The sequence below is a fragment of the Poecilia mexicana genome, unplaced genomic scaffold (genome assembly GCF_051168715.1).
Source record: "Poecilia mexicana isolate PSO_F unplaced genomic scaffold, ASM5116871v1 scaffold_21, whole genome shotgun sequence".
Classification (NCBI taxonomy): Eukaryota; Metazoa; Chordata; class Actinopteri; order Cyprinodontiformes; family Poeciliidae; genus Poecilia; species Poecilia mexicana.
The window spans coordinates 16,906,534-16,925,648 of NW_028263390.1; the positions used below are offsets into that span (position 1 = coordinate 16,906,534).

At 38.8% G+C, this 19,115-nt stretch overlaps 1 protein-coding gene across 1 annotated transcript in view; it reads right to left on the minus strand.

Annotated features, from left to right (window-relative positions):
• Positions 1 to 2,469: 2,469 nt before the first annotated feature.
• gphnb (gephyrin b) overlaps positions 2,470 to 19,115 on the minus strand; it is an 87,909-nt gene continuing 71,263 nt past the window's right edge. Inside the window, exons 11-25 of the mRNA XM_015001976.2 lie at positions 17,566 to 17,622; positions 14,035 to 14,077; positions 12,809 to 12,946; positions 10,771 to 10,863; positions 10,404 to 10,459; positions 9,277 to 9,396; positions 9,038 to 9,096; positions 8,263 to 8,416; positions 6,682 to 6,803; positions 6,205 to 6,292; positions 5,930 to 6,003; positions 5,738 to 5,802; positions 5,510 to 5,613; positions 4,091 to 4,187; positions 2,470 to 3,837 (exon numbers count right to left, since the gene is read on the minus strand). Coding sequence (XP_014857462.2) covers positions 3,704 to 3,837; positions 4,091 to 4,187; positions 5,510 to 5,613; positions 5,738 to 5,802; positions 5,930 to 6,003; positions 6,205 to 6,292; positions 6,682 to 6,803; positions 8,263 to 8,416; positions 9,038 to 9,096; positions 9,277 to 9,396; positions 10,404 to 10,459; positions 10,771 to 10,863; positions 12,809 to 12,946; positions 14,035 to 14,077; positions 17,566 to 17,622 — 1,404 coding nt within the window. The 3' untranslated portion in view covers positions 2,470 to 3,703. The remainder of the gene's footprint in view (positions 3,838 to 4,090; positions 4,188 to 5,509; positions 5,614 to 5,737; positions 5,803 to 5,929; positions 6,004 to 6,204; positions 6,293 to 6,681; positions 6,804 to 8,262; positions 8,417 to 9,037; positions 9,097 to 9,276; positions 9,397 to 10,403; positions 10,460 to 10,770; positions 10,864 to 12,808; positions 12,947 to 14,034; positions 14,078 to 17,565; positions 17,623 to 19,115) is intronic.

Consider the following 19,115-nt stretch of genomic DNA (forward strand, 5'->3'; position numbering starts at 1 on the left):
GGAAAACACATCAAAACACATGGGAAAAGGTGCTGTCATTATCTGAGACCAAAATCAAATGTTCTGGCTAACATTACTTGTAGATGAAAGCCAAGACTGCATAGCAGTAATCAAAACTATAGCAAAATGTGGAGACCCTACAAGGAGCAAAGAGCTTGGTCCGAGTAGATGGGAGAATGCATCCAGAAAATACAGTACAGTTCTGAGAGAACAGCTGTCGAAGACTTCAGATTGGAGGAGAGGTTCACCTTCCAGCAAGACACCAACCATAAACAACACTGAACGGACAAACTTATCTACAGTGAGAATTTAATTACATAGAAAGCTCAATACAATTGGCTAGACTTCCTTTAATAGAATTTTTTTTACAAAATGGCATTATAAATAGAAATTTATAGAATTAAAAGGAACAGTCCACCAACTATTGACTTAAAAAGATGCATAATTTTCTTTTTACTAAACAATTATGAACTACTTTTGTGGGTGGTTTGCTGTTGGAAGGTCTAAGATGGTCCCTAGTATTAATTTCCACAGTTCCATTCCTTATGGTCAATATAGGTTTGCTCTTACTGGCTTCCAATTAAATCCTCTTCTGCAAAGTCGGCAGTACAATGTTTCTCAAGAAGCTGATACGAGACACACGGGCTTGCTGCATGTTCATTACCTTTGACAGACCCTTTCCACGTACAGGTGGTAACCCGTCTGATCCTGCCAGTACCATTAACTTGTCTTAAAAAGTAAGCCATTCAGTTCTAAGAACACATAATTGGGACAGTGAAGCTCCAAATGACAGTTTGTGGGCCATCTGATGACTATGTTCTTACTTCAACAACTATTACTGCTTACAATCTAGAGCTGACCTCATGTTATGGGTGGAGTCTGAATCAGACTGAAAACTGTGTGTGAACCTTCACTTTTTGCTGACTTTAAAAAGCCTTGAAACTAATCCTGGCCCTCATTTGTATGCCTTCCTTATTAATATGTATGTTACATGCCTGCCAAAGTAACAGATGGCATCAGGGTTTAATTCTGATAAGGCAGCCTTCAAAACAACAAACACTTTAATGGCAGGCACATAAAACATCATCCCGTCTCGGGGAGCAGTGACGGAAAATGTCCCTTTCACACACATTCCTTCACACAGCCACAACTTGCTCACACCAGGATCAACACTCTAGTATTATCTCAGCTTAAGAGTTTAGCCAAAGAGGATTCTTATCTTAACGTAAAAAGGTTTACATCTGGTTTAAGTATTGGGTGATACTTCAAGCTAAGAGGTTGTATGTTCTCACTACAAGGATGTTTTCCTGGCGCTTTGACGTCTTCTGGCAGTTCAAAAACAGATATCAACACTCCTCTCTCAAACCACCGTGTGCATTGCTGTCTTCAGACTAGTTAAAATGCACTGGGATATTATGCTTAGAAGGTAATCTTAATTTCTCAGATACTGCAGCCACTCAGTATTTCATTTCTCCATCTGTGGACTGAGTTGAGTGTTTTCTTGAAATTCAGGATGGCTTCAGTTAGGATCTCCACAGGTTTGATGTGCTTTCTGATGCATTTGTGTGCCCTGCCCTTCGCTTATGTCCCTTGGGGACCTGTTCGGTTTCATGCTGAATTCTGCAACATGGAAGCAAAAAGGTCCCTGCAGGAATATGGGCTTTAGCCAATGAATGAACGATGTCTCCCGTTAAGTCTATGCTCTTTTCTCTTGTCCAACCATGGGAAGTAGTTTGGGCCAAGGGTTTCTAAACTGTCTCACTTTCTTGAAAGGAATCATTGGTCAAGCTTCCACATAGAAAGTACTCTGTATCCAGTGTCACTATGGTTAACGTTACTCTTTCCTGGATGTTCTCTTAACTAGGTGCTTCTGTGTTTAGCTGCGTTTCTTTCTGGGATGGAGTCACGTCATGTTCTTTGTTTTTCTTTCAAAGAAAAAAGAAAAGAAAGTACTTTTGGTCCAGTAGCAGCTTTCCTGGTTGTGGTTATAGATGTATTTATTCATACTACATTTTCTTGGCATTTCTTTTTTATATAAAGTAGCCAAGACTCAATGCTTTGGTGCACAACTGTGTATGAGAATAGAGTCATTGATCAAGTTATTGATGCCATTATCACTGTGTTCTGTTTGCTTTTCTATCCTATGGAAAGTACTCCTAGCCAGTGGTTTTGCATCTCTTTCTTGGAATCATTGACCGAGCTGTTCATGTCATTAACTATGCGTTATCTTTGGTTTTAATTTCCCATTGAAAGTACTCCTTGCATGTTGCTCTATCTTCTTTGATAGAGCAACATGAAGGATTGCTTCAAAATCAACCACTTATTGCAGTCACATATGCTTTCTCAGATATATACCTTTTTACAAGTTTCATTAAAGATCAATTGCATCTTTGTTAGACTCTCCCTGTTGGATAACCCAAAGCGCATCAGCTGGAAAACCTTCGGCACCAATGACAAAAACCTCCCACATTTTCCAGAGATATATTTTATTAAAAAACGAAAGCCAACAAGAACCCTTTTTTACATAATGATCAAGGATTTTTATTATCTTAGTCTCTTTCATCAGTTTCATATCATTACAGAAAATGTTATTGTACAGCGTTGATCAATGTCTCCTCATTGCTTAATAATTTCCTTAGGAGTGCTGGTCACATATATCTGTACAATATGGTTATTTTTCTTTTTTCTGTACATTTCTTGTGAAGTTGGTTAAAAAGGCTGTCAGCACTTAAAGAAGCTGTTTCTTTTCTTTAATCTTTTTTTCTTAAATAGTTGATCAAAAAGAAAAAGAAAAAGAAAAACAAAAATGATAATTTCTCCCCGGTTCAGCTTGTCACCTTGGTGGGGGTTTGGAGTTTAAGTGAATATAAGGAAGCTTCAGGGTCTGGGCCTGGCTGGCGTGGGTGTGCCCCTAATACCCCCAAACCCACCCTCCACCCTCCTACCCACCCCACACACACACCTCACCCTCCCGATATCGCCTCCTTCCTGTCCAGGCATTTGGCACTGCGCACATAAACAAGACTCACAAGATAAACAACAAGCAAAGCTCTTTGTGAAGCCATTATGATGCATACTAATGAGGGAAAAAACAGAAGTGTCACCTTGATGGGCCCCCAGAGGAGGAGGTGGCCTTGATATGCAGCCTCTTTCCTCTAAACTGAGCACCGTAGGAAATCTGGAGCTTTCCATGTTTTCTTCACTTTCAAAAAACTGATTTTTTTTTTCCACTAAAGATGAGAAAATAATAATTTTATTTTTTTTGTCCTGGCAGGCACCTACAGCGGTCTATTAAAATGCTACTGCTATAGATAAGGTCTAGCATTGAACACACAAAGCAATTGCAATGAAAGGAACAAAGTTGCCTTAATATAATAATGATAAGAATAATGATAATAATAAGAATAATAATCATAATAATATATTACAGAATAAATCTCTTTATAATTAGATTTTTTTTCATTAAAAGTTATATTTTCTTTGTTTGAAATACTATAATCTTTTTAAATTATTTTTTTTTTTTAAATATGTATCTAGGTTGTGATCAAGATGTTGACTATACCTCAACGTTATCCAAATCAATAAAAACTAGCTGTGCCGTTGCATATTACAGAATAGTCAATGATATGTGGACATGCACCGTGAACCACCCATTCCAACGCTCGCTATATGTGACGTCGTCCGGCGTCCCCCTCTGATGACATCATAGCCGTCCGATGACCATGACATCGACCACCTCGCCCTTGTGCAGCTCCACGTATTGCTCTGTTTTTGGAGGTAGCATCAGGAGCCCGTTGGCACTGCGCATGCTCATCAGTCTGCTGCTCACCTGGTTCCCTGGGAGGAGATCACAAACGGAGAGCTTGTACTTATTTACATTTAGTTGTTTACACTGGTCGAGAAGGAAGCCATTGTTGAAGGAAAGCAAAAAAAGATGCACAGTTTGAGTTTGCCTTGGCTTTTTCCTTCACTTAACTTTACTTTTACTTTACTTGTTAGTACTTTAAGCCCTGGCAAGGTAGTTTCTCTGTTTCCGAAACGTTTCTGTCGCTCTTCAAAATAAATTTTTTGCTGCTTTACGTTGTTGTACCTGTGCTCTGTGCCCAAGGCAGAGGCTCCTGGTGATGCCACGTCAAAATGCAGCGGTGATATTCAGGACGAGGGTCCAGCTTCACATCACACGACAACTAAATAGTAAACAAACATATAATAAAGTTAAAGCTTTATTAAACCCCTCCAAACAGATACTTGTAGCGCATAATTTAAAATTCCTCTCTATTTTTCTTAAAGTGCTTTCTATTTTATCTTATGGAATGTATTTTTTAGGCAGTTTGCTAGAATCCAATGCTTTCATTCAATGCTCAAGCTTTATGACGCAGACAAAAAATAAAATGTCGGGATTTAGTGCAAATCCACCAGTGTGAATTGTCTCAATTTTTAACTGTCACAGATTAATTAACCAGCTAATATTAAATTGTTATACTTGTGTTGCTGAGTAAAGAGCACAGTGATAAATATTCTGCACAATAAAACCTTGACAATGACTGTTTATTCTAAAGTCCATATCAACATTAAAATAAAGCATAATTGCACCAATAAGAATCAATGTATTCTAAAAATTTTGGAGCAGTTTCTATTTAAGAAAGACCAATTACGTCATATATTCTTGTTTTAATTTTCTGTGCAAAAACAATATTGATATATTTTTATTATGATTAAAGATATATTTTTTTTGTTATTTGTGTCTTATTATGCCAGAGGAATCTCATCCTGGCTCATTAAAAAAATATATATATCCCTAAAATGTCATCTACAAGGTGTCTTGGCCAAGACAAGAACAGCTGAAGACGGCACTAAAATATGCCACATGGAGAAAAAACAGACCAGAGGTCAATAAAATATAGTTGCCTCGTTGAGTCTGTTTTGCAAGGGTAAAGATTTAATCTAAATCTGATGCTATCTGCTTGGGAAAATTGCCCGAGTGCAACTATGCTTTAAGACCATTAATTTCTTTACAAAGTGGCACTAATATATTCAACTTCATTTCTAACTGCGTTATAATTGCAATTGATGTAGAGGTGCATGCTGGATGGCGCCCATAATGGCAGGAAACCAAATCCTTTACTTGTTAATGCTTGATGGGGGGACATAAGCTTAGCCTGCTCTGGGTGCATGATATTCTAGTGATTTCTTTTACCCACTCTGTGGTTATGAATATTCAAGACAGAGGATCACGGCTTGGGGTTGCTGGTGTCTTTGCCAAGTCACAGCAAAATGTTGTGGTCATAAATATGCATCCAGAGGATGATGAAAACACAATTACTTGATGATTTAAGATGCAGCAAGGCTTGAGTAGTTTTGTGCAAACATTGATTTTTATTTCTTTCTTTCTTGTTTTTTTTTTTTCTTTTTTTTTTACAGTTTGATGCCTGTGGACTGAAAGCACAGCAATAAACCCAAGAGATTTTTTTTTTTTTTTGGCTTCCCTTATACGCTTTGTGAGTCCTACCCTCGCTTTGATGATGGTGGGCCTGGGGTCCAAAATACCCTGCATCTTCCTCAAAGCAGGGATGACAAACAGATTACAGGTGACAACAGCGGACACGGGATTTCCTAGGACAGACGGGCGGGACAGAGGGAGGAGGACGAGAGGAGAGAGCACAAAGAAAAATATCTGAGTAACGAGTCTGTGCGCATGGCTGGTAGAATCGCTCTTTCTCTCAACTTCACACACTACCTGGGAGGGCAAAGATTAGTTTGCGAGCACCGTCTATGTCCAAGGTGGCAAATGTTGTTGGGAGACTGAAAAAAAACAAAAAAACAACGAATAGTACAATAAAACAACAAATGTCATTGCAGAAAAATTAATTACAAAGAACACAAATGATTTAAGCAGTCTCAATAATTAATGACATTCTGTTTGCTTTACCCTGGTTTCATGAAAACACGACCAAAATGGATCTGAGCATGAAGATCAATATCCAACACCTGCTTGAGGTAATCCTGAAAAATACAATTGAAAGGCAAAATTATAAAATGCCCATTTCTTAAACTGAAAAATGACATTGAAATCCAATGTCATTCTCTGTGCTTTAAAAATAAAAAATGTCCAACCACTACTGAAATTTAATTTTTTTCTGCTATCTCGCCATCTACCACTAGGTGTCAGTAAAACAGCATTATTACCCCCTCATGTAACTGTACCTTCTCTCCCATGGACACTCCTCCTGAGGTGATGATGACATCAGCACGGCTGATGCCTTCATTCAGAGCGTTCAAAAGGTCATCTGGGCTGCAAGGCATAAAACAGAGAAACAAAACATACACAAAAGCATTAACTACCAATTTATTTCAGAGAAAAGAAATAAAGTTACATGGAAAAAAAAATCTGTAATGCATATTACTTTTATATTTCATTATGTTACAGCATTACTGCAGAATATTTTTATGTTCTAAACTATGTAGTAGAAGATAGGAGGTTTAGATAACTAGACATGTCGCTATTTATGTTGTCTTATCGCATTTTGTCTTCCTTTAACTTCACAATTATATGCATCTTTTTGCTGGTCTATCACACAGGATCAAAATTAAATATTTGCTTACATAAATTGACAAAATCTGGAAAAGTTTAAGGGGTATTTTATGAAAGAAGGCCTGGCACAGACTTAATGTGAACCTTACTTGTCCCCAACGATTCCCAGATTGATAGTGGGGTAGCCATGTTCCTGGATCGTGGCAAGCAGGGTGGAACGATTGCTGTCCCTAATTTTCCCAGGATGGAGGTCATCCTCTGGGTTCAGCAGCTACCAAGAAGCAATGCAGCACAACATGACAGGGATCATGTTTTGTAATGGAAATTAACAAAGTGGATAAAGAAGCAAGTAGTTAAGAGGGGGAGTATTTAACGACCCTTGCCGCGAATCCTTTTTGGTTACAAACATAAAGGCATGTTTTAGTATTTGCAATGTGTGAAAGATAATTAGGTTCTGACTGAATAAAATGCCACAGCTGGTGAAAAATGTCTCACATAAAACTATAATACCATGTTTGCAATGGTCATATGTCACGGGATAACGAGAATTACTCTACACTCTAGTCATAGAGTTGCAAGTCTTGTTGGGACACACACATTAGCTGCAGATAACATAATTTGGTTCTGATATGATGAAACATGGAAAGTTAGACACAGAAAAAGAACATTTATCTTTTTTTATGTAGAACACGGTGTCTGTTTCGATTAGATCAGCAAGACCCTTGTATGATATTTAATCAGTTAAAGTTTTCCCGTTTTAACACAATAAGGATGACCGAAATGTAATAAATGAAAAAGTGTACATATTGCTCTCTTCAAATTCAGAAATTAAAAAAATAAATTCTATTGTATTTTGCAGAATTACCTTTTAAACTGTATTACAGGGCCAAACATTTTGGGCATTCTTACTGGACATTTGGCCCATTCCTCCTCAAACCTGGGGTAACTGGATTAGATCTGTATGCCGGCTTTGCCAACAGAGTTTCTATGGAACTGAGATCAGAGTTTTGTGACGTCCACTCCAAAACCTTAAGACACATCGTAACTATTTTGGCAGTATGATTAGGCCGACTGTCTATTTGGAAGATCCATTTGGGCTAAATGTCTTGAAACGTTGCTTCAGTGTTTCCACTTAATGCTCTTTCTTCATGGTACAATCTATTTGTGAGAAGTGCACCAGTCCCTCCTGCAGAAACACCCACATAACATGTCGCACGTAGGGCTTTAAAAATAGGATGGCGTTTCAAGCTGCCTCTCTTATAATCTTTAATGTCTTAATCTGACATTAAGCAAATATAAATCATTTTAGTATTCCTAACTGACCTGAAACAAGAAAAGTTTAATCGGATTTAATGATAAATAGTGAGGAGGGGGAAAAAAAGCTATGTACCTCTTCATGCAGTGTGTCTATAAATATCAGCTTCACACGTCAGAATTAATTTTACTGCATTAATATTCAAGAATGTACTCAAAATATTGGTTGTAAAATTAGAATCGTTTTGTGAGTGAGTGCTGCAGAATAACATTAAATCTGAGCTCAACTTAATCCTCTTTTCTAACAGATAATCTGATGGGAAAAGCTGGTGAAGGAAATATGAAATCCATTTGCATAAAAATGTCAACATGGTTGTTTAATACCTGCTGATTTAAACCCAGAATGTGATTTTCTGTGAAGGTTGAAGGGCACACAAACTCTGGTCATAACTGAAACACCGATTATGCAGTTTTACCTCATTTCCCGTGGACATGACCGCCACAACAGGAAATTTCTGCACTTCCACCTCCGTGACCCCAACAGTGGCCAACAGGCCAATTTCAGAGGGCCCCATATGGGTGCCCTTCGCCAGCACGCACTCCCCACGCTTGATGTCGTGACCGATAGGCCTATGGAGATGCAAACACCGAATTAAAAAAAGCTGCAAAATCCCTGAATGATGTTGTAAGGCTGTTCTTACATTCTGTTAGAGACACGCTGTGCATTTTAAGCATTTCTTTGGCCTCTGGCCGTAATTAGAATTAATGGATGTAAAGTAACAAGCTAGCAAAATGAACAGAAATCTGAGTGGGACAAATTCAGAAAGAGTTTTCTATGTTACCAAGCACTGTTGAGGTGAAAATCACCCCGAGTAATGTTTATTAATATTCTGCGCAGAAGATGAGAATTTACGAAGTGAGACACTTTTGAACAGGTCAAAGTAGAGAAATCATAAACACTGAAAAATGTGTGCGACTGTCTGGGTCTTTGCTCCACCAGAAGTTATTTCTCCAGGGGAAAAATCTTGAGTGTTTCAGCTGACAAGTTTCCTCAATTAGACTTCATTCCCTATTTGATTATGATAAAGTCCAGGTTACATAATAATTACACTGTAAATCTTGTTTATTAGGGTGCACCTTAAGGTTGATAGGAATTCATTTTTTGTCGCATAGGCTTTTCTGTTTTAGGCAAACCCATAAATAAACAGCAAATGCAATCAGAACTTGAATTTTTTTCTGATTTTAACCAACCTGATGTCCTGTCCTGGACGGGCTTGTACTAGAATTCGAACCTCCAACTCCTCTGTTCCCTAAATAACAAATAAAATATCAGAAAAAAAATATACTGTTAAGCTACTGAAGCAGTAATGGGCACCACGGTTTTCTGCCCAAGAACTGTCACTCACTGCCTGTAAAACCAAAATCATCTCTAGGCTTGGTAACATCTAGTTCTACATTTCACTGTTGTTGGCCTTTAACTTTACGCTTACATCCTCAGACTCGCGGAGGAGCTCGGTGTCTTCCACCTGGACGACAGCATCAGCACCGCAGGGGATAGGGGCGCCCGTCGTCACCCTCATCACCTGCCCAGGCATCACTGTGTGGGTGGGCTTCACATGCAAAGAGAAAGCAAATGAAATCACAACATGGGCAAGCAGAAGAACTGGACAACGGACAGAAAAGAACTTCTGAATTCCAAAAATTGGCAAATCTTTATATCATATACATCACTACCGTCAACAGTTGCTAACACACAGTAAAAAAAAACAAAAAACATGAACTTTCCTTTTGATTACACCCTAAAACTTGTATTTTGAGTTATTTTACTCTGAGGAAAAAAAAGAAAAGAAAAAAAACTTTCACCCCAAGATAATAACTTTTTTTTTTTTTTTTTTTATAAATAAAAGCACCTAAAAACTGTTAATTAGTGATCTATTAGCACGGGCTCATTCAGGGAACCATTCACACAATAATTGCTCATGTTTGTATGCTTAAAATGTAATTTTACAGAGGAAAAGATTAGTGTGAAGTCTAGGAGTTTTAAAGTTTAAAGTGGTGGTATTTAATGCGACACCTAGCATGGAGAGCAAAATAGACAAGTTTCGAAAAAGAACACTCCTTGATTATGGAGAAAACAGATTATTTTAACCTGCTTTTATCCACTGATCACAAAAGTCTAAAATGCTGTCTAGTCTTAAAAATAAATATTAGAATGTGGAATACAGTTTTTGTTACTTTCATAAAAATGTGTGAGTGAAGCCATGAGGAGTCAACAAAAAGGTGCGACTGCTTTCATACTCTTATGAAGCTATTACTGTCACATTTGTTGTGGGGAAAAAAGTACAAGTGTTCTTACTGCCTGATCAAAACATGTCAAGTATGAAAAATAAATAAAGCTGATAAAATCCAAAATCTAGCACGTCTACGAGCACACATTGTGTTAATGTCTAAGGTTTAGGTGTGTTTAGAGTTTATCCTGCATTTAGAGGGAAAATGTCTTACTATGCAGAAAATACTGATATGAAATGACAGCAAAGGCAAGAAATACGCGACAGAAGTCCAATATTTTATGTCCATGGACAGAATGTGAGGATGTTGTTGTGAAAGCGTGACAAACCTGCTCTCCAGCTTGGGATTCTCCGATGATGAAGCGATCACCTGGGCCATCAGCCGCTGGCGAATACAAGGTTTAAATAAATTAGACATGAGAGGAGATGAAAATATTTGATTGGTTTAGTCACTGAAATTGACTTTTATGTCAAGAAAGCGAAAACTGACAAATAAAATATCACATTAGCATGCTAAAAAGAAAATATTCCCCGTGTGAATGGATGGATCTTTTGGTAAATATCTATGTTTAATTTCTCATTTGGTGCATTTCAGGTGATTCTTACATAACATATAAAATGAGCAAAGTTTGAAAAAGATAGAAGATTTTGTGTCAAGAGAAGAACAGCCCATCAGAAATAATTTAACGTCCCTACCTCTCACAGCATATCCATCCTTTACTGAAGCAGGAAAGGGTGGAAGGTTGTCTTTGGCATAAACGTCCTGAGCCAGGACTCGACCCATCCCATCTGCGGAGGAGACAAAAGCAGAACACAGATGAGAGGTGAGGAGGAGAGGAAGATGGTGTCAGCTGCAGAGAAGCAGATGCATAAAGGGTGAGACGGTGCATCCGATTTAGGTGAACGCACAGAGCGACGTGTGTGAGGTTTTCGCGCTTCGGTTTTGTTACGTTGCTTCTGGTTGGAAGTCGCTAACTTTAATGACAGAGGATCAGAGACTCTCAAAACAAAAACAGCTCAATGAAAGAAAGAAACGCAGGAAAAGAAATCACAGTATGAGCGGGCGGAGTAAAAAAGATATCCAACAAAAATACCTTGAGAGGCTCCGTGGATAAATATAGCTCTTGTTTGAGCTTTATCGCTGCGATGATGTGGGTGTTTAATATGAAAGATCTAAGCTTTGATATCAACCCAGGAAAAACAACAACAAAAAAAAAAAACATTATGCATGTACATGCAATGACGCCCACGGTCATGCAGATGCTAAACACCAGTTATAACACGGTGCTGTAAGTGATGCATCCCAGCTGCAGATGAGGACCTGCAAGGTTCTGTCCAAGTCTTTAGCAGCACTTCATCTGAGAAATTGTTTATTTTTTTCACATCTCCTTCCAAGCCGCCACTTAAACAGCCTGTTGGAAACATATGCCGAGGCTGAGCTGAGGTTAAAAATAGAACAGAGGTGACGTCGTGCTGCAGCAGTTTGATAAGATGCTCTTTCCCCCCCCCAAAAACATCTTTGATTGTGAGTCCATCTTGCTTTTTGGTCAGGTGACGGCGAAGCACAAAGCAGCAAGCCGGAAAGCTAGAGTGCATTTTCTTGATTTTAAATTACAAACATAAACGGCATCGATAAAACGGTAAAAGAATACATTTCACACATTCACTCAGGCTGCTCCATATTCAGCAGAGGAGCTTCTCCAGATGCTGTCTCTATAAATATTTCATTTTCCCGATGCTACCTCCCTGCTGTCCTGTTCTCCGCTCCGCTCATGCAAATCCTGTAACTGAGTCGCACCTCATCATGAAACGAAACATATTTTTTAAACTTTGGGGTTGGTTTTGTCATCATTTAAGTGTGTTGAGGTCATTACTGCCAGAGGTGCTCGTCTCTATATTGTGTTTTTTTAAAGGCTGAGTCTGTGTTCTGCCCTCTGGCCCTCAGCTTGGCTCCATGTCACCCTTCACCAGTGCTCGGCCCGTTCCGCCGGAAGGATTACACGACCTTGTGCAGCTAAATGTGGACATTTGTGCAAGATAAGTCAAACGCGCAGAATGCAAAATCACTCGTTATTAAAAACGTCTTTTACTTTATGAATAATATTCGTCTGCTTTATTTACACAGCCTCTGTTAAAGACGGGAAGACAAGCGTGCACAGTTGAAACCAGAAAAATACACAAAATAAAAAAGAAACATTTTTTTTCTCTCACTGTGAAGCTAAATCAGACCAAACTTCTCTTGTTTTAGCTTAGTTAGAATTAGCTAAATTATTTCTATTTGCTAAATGCTAAATTGTTCATTTTTTCCGAATTATACGTAGGTTATCAGACAGTATTCAATCAATAATGTTAACATTTATTTCATTCTTAAATTTTCTAAGTGTTAGTCCATTACAATTACCAAAAAAGATCTTTTACACATTGGCAGATCAACTTGTCATGCTGACTGTGTCCCACTGAAGTTTATGGCCCTGACGTTGCTGCTTGCAGCTATTTTTAGGTGAGGTTTGTTTGTTATGCACATGCCCTTGCAGCCAAGAAAATTTGTGTCATGGAGATTGACATTTTTCATGCATACAGAGACAGCTGATTCAGTGAGGTGTCCTCTCAGTGAAATGAGTTCGAGCTTAACATCCCAGCAGCCTTAAGGAACTGATGTTAACTAATGTGAAACAAAAAGAGGAGGATAATAGGAACAAAGTCTGACCTGGTTCAGAAGCGTCTGCCTCCTTACCTCTGTAGTTGATGATTTCAGTGCCCAGGACGGCGGTCATCTCCAGCACAGTAATGAAGGCCTTGTCCATGGAGGTAAGGGGGAAAGGGGACATGCGGTGCCTCCGGGCGACTTTTGTGATGTCCACTGCACTGTGACCTGCGGGTGAGACAAAGGTTGGACACACTGACATAAAGAAGTTGGCCAAAAAAAAAAAACAACTAAATATTCTTCTCCGGGTGTCACTCTACCATCACTTCTGTCATAACTTATAAACCTTTCCGAGGTCTTGTCTGCATTTTGGTCCAGCCTCAAACATACATGACAAGGTGTTCCTTCAAAGACATTAAGCTTAACCTTTTTAGCATTTCAGATCTTTATTTAGAAACTTTGAACGGTCTTTGGAAGTTGACAGCGCTCCGTTGGGACTCTGTCACACAAGAGTAAACGACGTCGGAAACAGGACCACTCCGGATCTCCAGAGGCAAACACACGCGTTACCTTTAAAAGTCTTCGCTTCCTTATTTTTAAAACAGACTTTTATCAGTTTGCGTAACTTGAGCTCGCAGCTGAAGCAGTACATGACAGATTGCAAAATGATTTGTGCATTTTGGGGGGCGGAGGGGAAGAAAGAGTCTGAAATATACAATTATATAAATAAATAAAAAAACAACAGTCACACTAACATAGGAGGATTGGATTAAGAAGATTTATTTTCTCCTCTGCGTGCAGGTGCATCTGTGCAAGAACACAATTTGAATGAGCAGAGGTTGGCAAGGCACACTGACATGTTTGTTTTCACATGCTGTGGAGCACAGCTGGATGATTCAGGTGCTCGATAGCAGCTGCGATGATCTAATAATACCTCTCTAATAATTCCAAACGTAAAACGGAACAAAGCTGTGTGTAACTAATGCGTAATCTGCTTTCTTTCCCTCTGTCTTTATGTCTTCCTACCTCTCTCACCCCCTCTGCTTCTCTGCCTCCCAGTGAAGAATAGCCGCCACGCTTTGATTTCCCTTGACCTAATTTTCCTTCCTTTAAACATACACTTACGCTTCTGCAGCATATTCTTAAAGCTTAACATGAAGCTTAACAACTGCTGGCACACACATGGATGCATAAGCATAAGACAGCAGCCACACACAGAAAAAAACACACGCACACACACACACACACACACACACACTTGAATCTATTTATGAGCTTGGCAGAGCAGACGGTAGAAGAAAGTAGTTAGAACTCACTTGATCTTAGGATATTTTCTTTGCTGCTGCATCGTGACTGCACCTGAAGGTGGATAGAGACAACGGGGGAGCGGAGAGAAAGAGAAACAACAAAGGTGGTAATTTTTGAAATGAAGTCACACGAAATAAACCAAAGTTGATCTTTTGAAACGGTCGAGGTGACAAGCTGGTCGTACAACATTCAGAAGCACTAGCAAAAGCTGCTTCACAAAACACTGTGCTCTTTGTTCAGCTTAGGGGAGATGGCTGCATCTCCTGCTTTACGCTTCAAACATTTAAACTAACAGCACAAGTGGTAGTCACAGATAAATGCGCTCACATGTCACGCTGTCGTTAGAGAGCAGAGGACTGTACGGACAAATGCGACGACATACAGAGTGACGATAATCACATCACACACAAAAATAAAATCATATCATAAAAGATGTTAGAACTGTGCTTGATTGACTTTGACATTGAATGCAGTGAAAATGCTGTGCCGAGTATTGATCAGCTGTTCAGATGTGGCGCGGGATGGAAAGATTCCTCTGGGAATCTTGGATGCTGAGTGGGAGCTGCTTCTCGTAACTCTATGGTGAAGTGGGGAGGGGAGCAGAGATGGATAAAATTAGGCGAGTGTCCAGCAAAACACACGAAACCATTTTTTTGTAGCAAATATCACGATGCCAATGTAATTATAACCCTGGTCTTATGGATTTGTTCTGGAAAATGGCAACTTTGGAGTTTTGTTGATCTGAACCGAAATGAAGAACATTCTCTTCGACTGTAGAAACTACATAGAAAGCAGATTTTAGCAACAGGTTTAAAAATATGACCCCTTATCTGGAAGAAGTTTGCTCTCAAGTATGATTAAATTGAAGGTTTTTTCCTAAAGAAGCACTGCTAGTGTGGAGGATTTAGAGACAACTAGTGGAAAGGTCACAGATGGCAGCTAAATAAGTACCTGCTTACACAATATTCTACGTGAATTATACGCCAAAACTGAGAAAGGATGTAGTTTTACTCTAAAACACGTTAGAGTCGCTTTTTAAAATTCCCGTGCTGCCACTAGACGCAAGGAGGTTCATTAAAGATACATGTTTAAATACACAGCATAAAAATGTATTTTTTCTCCACTCTCTAACATTTAGCATTAGTAAGATGATTTGTGAGAATTTTTAACTTCAGTTTTCCTCAAAGTCGCCACGCCTCCTTTGTATTTGGTAGGTTTGGCTTTGAACTATATGACTTGTATCAAACATGTTCTGCAGGCTGACTTGCTCACACACATTTGTTTGGCTCTGATCACAAATTTTCTATAGGGCTTCAATCGAGGGTTAGTGGTCGTCACTACAAAACATTGACTTTACCGTCTTTAGACAGTTTGTAAGTAAAGCAAACTAGTTTGTGATGTGCTCCAGTCCCTGAATGGCTGGAATAGAGTTCTCAGGACTGCAAGCCTTTTTCCTTTATGTGTAATAATGTTCATACTGACCTAAAATCTGATTTAATGTCATATACAGAAAAAAAAGGCAGCTTTTTGTACAGGATATCCTGTTACTGCATTTATTCTTGACTAGGTTTATTGACTAGTATTATTCAAACATGCTTTAAAGGGAAGGATTAAATCACATCACAGGTCTTCAATTAATGAAACCTATACAAAGAAAAAATGGTTTTATAAAATATTTGACTGTAATTCACTACCAGTTGTGTTCATAAGCAGATCACTGAAAACAAAAATGTAACAAATGTATTGAAATGTTTCTCATTATTAATATGTGGAGTGGTATTTGGACAGCACTCTGCAATGATACAACAGCAACCTTTTCTATTTCACAAGTAACCAATTCACATTTTGCAGAACTCATAAAATCTGTACTTAAGTGCAAAGAGAAAGACCACAGTTGCAAATGCCATCAATATTTCCAATCTTATTCTGCAAGTCCACCTTCAGAAAAAAGCAGTAAAAGCAGTGCAATGTTAAGATCCTGAAATACATTTCTTAAATTTGGTGCACTGGTAAGATTCTGAAATTGTATTTTTAAAATATTTTAAGATCTTATCAATGCAACAAAGTTTTAAAATGATCTGTAGTGGTTAACAAGTTTAAAAAATGTTGTGCATTGGTGGGATTTATTAAAACCCTGGAGCACAATTTGAAAAAAAGAAAAAAGAAAAAAAGGACAAGGTTTTGTTAATGCAACACTTTAAAAAAAATTATCTCTCCTAATTGTATGCGATAAGAATATCGTAAATGTGGTGAAGTGGTATCTTCCTCCAGCATCCTTTTAAAAATATTATGAACTCATAGGACTCTGATACACAACTTAAAATCTTGAGTTTATGAAATATATAAAAAGTGGTGCATGATCAGCATGTTGCTGCTTAATTCTGCATGTAGGATGTTTTCTTATGCTTTTGGGATCTCAGTCATGGGGGTAAAGAAATACAAGAAGAACAACGACAGAGTGCTCTTAATTGACCCACAGCATTCACATTTTTTGAGATTATCTTTTATTTTCCTTAATGAATGCAGGTCAAATTAAAGAACAAACTAAAGGCGCGTCAGTCTCAAACTTTAACATTCTGTTGCGTCAGCTGAAACTGCCTTGTTTGCAGTCATTATCCGTTTTGTCCCAACATGCCCTTCACTCACTCTGGGATCTCTCTAAGTCATCCCTTCCATCTCAATGGCTTCTGTGACCTTTAATCATTAAAAAAAAAAAAACAAGCTGGGTGCGGGTGGCGTGTGATGTATGGAGAACTGAGACACCCATGGCGAAGGTGAAGGTCTCTCTCTAATCACCTACCCGCCCCTTGCTGTTTCCTCCCCTCCCTAAGCTGATACTGCAACACCAAACAGCCAAGGTGAGAGGGTGGAGAATAGGTGGTGGGGAGTGATGGAGAGTGAAAAAGACAGGAAAGGTGAAGTTGATAGCCAAAGGAGGCGAGGAACGATGGCGATCAGCATGATGTGATCCCGCAGCCCGGAAACAAACAAACAATTTAAAAAATGGGACAGACTTTTCTAAATTACAGAGCTGCGACATAGCAGAGGGAAGAAAAAACAAAACAAAAAACAAAACTAAACAAAAACAGTAAAGACCAATAAAGCGGTCTCAATGGCAACTACTTAACAGACATCCAGCACACCAGACAAAAAACTACTGAAAGCAGACCACGTTAACCGGAGAGACAGAAACAGAGATAGCCAGGCAGATGAGGGAAGAGAGGGAGAGATGGGAGAGAAACGACAAAAGACGGAGAGGATAAGAATCCTGACAGAGTGAGTGAGGGAATAACGAGACAAAGAGTGACAGGAGTAAACGAAGGACAGGCCGAGAACAAGAAACAGACGATTTAGAAAGTGAGAACGGTGAGTGATAGCCAGAGAAACAGCTAGGCAAGCGAGGGGGAAAGAGGGAGGGAAAGAGGGCGGGGAGGAGGGTTGGGGGGGGCAAAGAGCGGGGCATTTGATTTGCACGCTCCTGCGAGGAGGGTTGAGGGAAGGGGAGAGAGGGGGGAACGGGGAGGGGGCGGGATAGTTACTCGAGAGCTGAAGGTCCTCCTGCGATCATCTTTAAGCACCTCCAACCTACAATGGAGCTATAGTGGAGATAAAGCATTGAATCACAGGCATCAGTGCATCTGTCCCAGCAACCACAACAGCACAGTCAGACATGGCAAACAGACGGACGGGAGGAACAAACACACAGACAGGTATCCACCACGACAAGCAACCCTGGCAGGTGCAGCAATGAGAGGGCTTAGAAAGAGAGAGAGGGGGTAAAAAAAAAAAAAGAAAGAAAAAAATTGGGGGGGGGTTTATATGGCCTCATTGAAGACTCTCCAATGGCGATCAGTAAAAGCTTGCAGAATTTGGACTTTATTAACCCTGCATCCTTTAAGTTATGTTTGTGCTGTTTTTTGTTTATTCCCACTTGGTTCATTCAAGTCTGAGAAGCTGTTAAGTGTAAATTACTCTCTGGTCTCCAAGTGTGTGTGTGTGTTTTTCTTTTCTTTTTTTTTGCGTGAGAACAAATTTGAGCTTAGTAAATTATTGCTCTGTAGTGATTTTATTCCTTGAAGGTCCATTAATCCAAATGAAGAGATTGCTATCAAGCTGACTAACTCTCTACTCAGCGTTCAGTTAATTGTAAATATATCAGTTTAGACCGTGATAATTGTGGGTTTGATTTTGGCCTTGCTCTTGAGAAGGATTTTAGTATTGCATTATTTATGTGGTTATGTATCAAAAATGGAAAGGTTTAAACTCAAATTACTACTTTTTAGTAATTTGAGTTTTCAGTGTACATAGCCTTTAAATAACTTTATCCCTTCTTAAGTAAGTATAGCTTTCAATTGTGATAAAAAAAAATTTTTGATTCAAAGACTCATTAAATCAGAAAAATATAGGTATCCAATATTCAACATTGAGCTTTATGCAACTTTATAGGTTTGATGCATTTCATATGTTTTGTATTCTGCTGCTGAATAACCTGGAAGCCAGTCGTCAGTAATGTAAATTTTTGGACGTCATTAAAGACATAATGACTAATTTTTTCTACCTTGTGTAAGAATGATCTAAAGTCACACTATCTTCTCACTTTTACTACCATCTGCTTTTCCTTTGACTTATATTTGGTCCTTTTTGTCAAGGAAGCATACAGTGTCAGCATTCTTCCTCTGGCACTCTATTTTGTAATTAATAAACTTGGATCTGGGTCATTTTGCTATTCCTGGTCGCCCTGTTTTTTTTTTAAATTGTCATGCAAATCACTAGCATTTTTGTATGAAGTGACTCTTGATGATGTCCATCAAATTTCAGGGTTTCAGATACCAGGGCCCTGATCTTTTTCTAACATCTTGTGTGAACACAAATAAACTGCAATCTTCCACACATGCAGATTTGCACAGCGACTTTGCAGATTATTGGCATCCCTAGCAAAACGTGTGCTTTAAATACATGCATATCTTATTACAAGACTATAATCTCAAACAGTTGCACAAAAAGCGTCTTTAGAGAAATTTTAAGATCATATATTAAGTCCTATTTTTTTGTGGGGTTTCTGGTCCTCATCAAGTGTCTCAAATCCAGT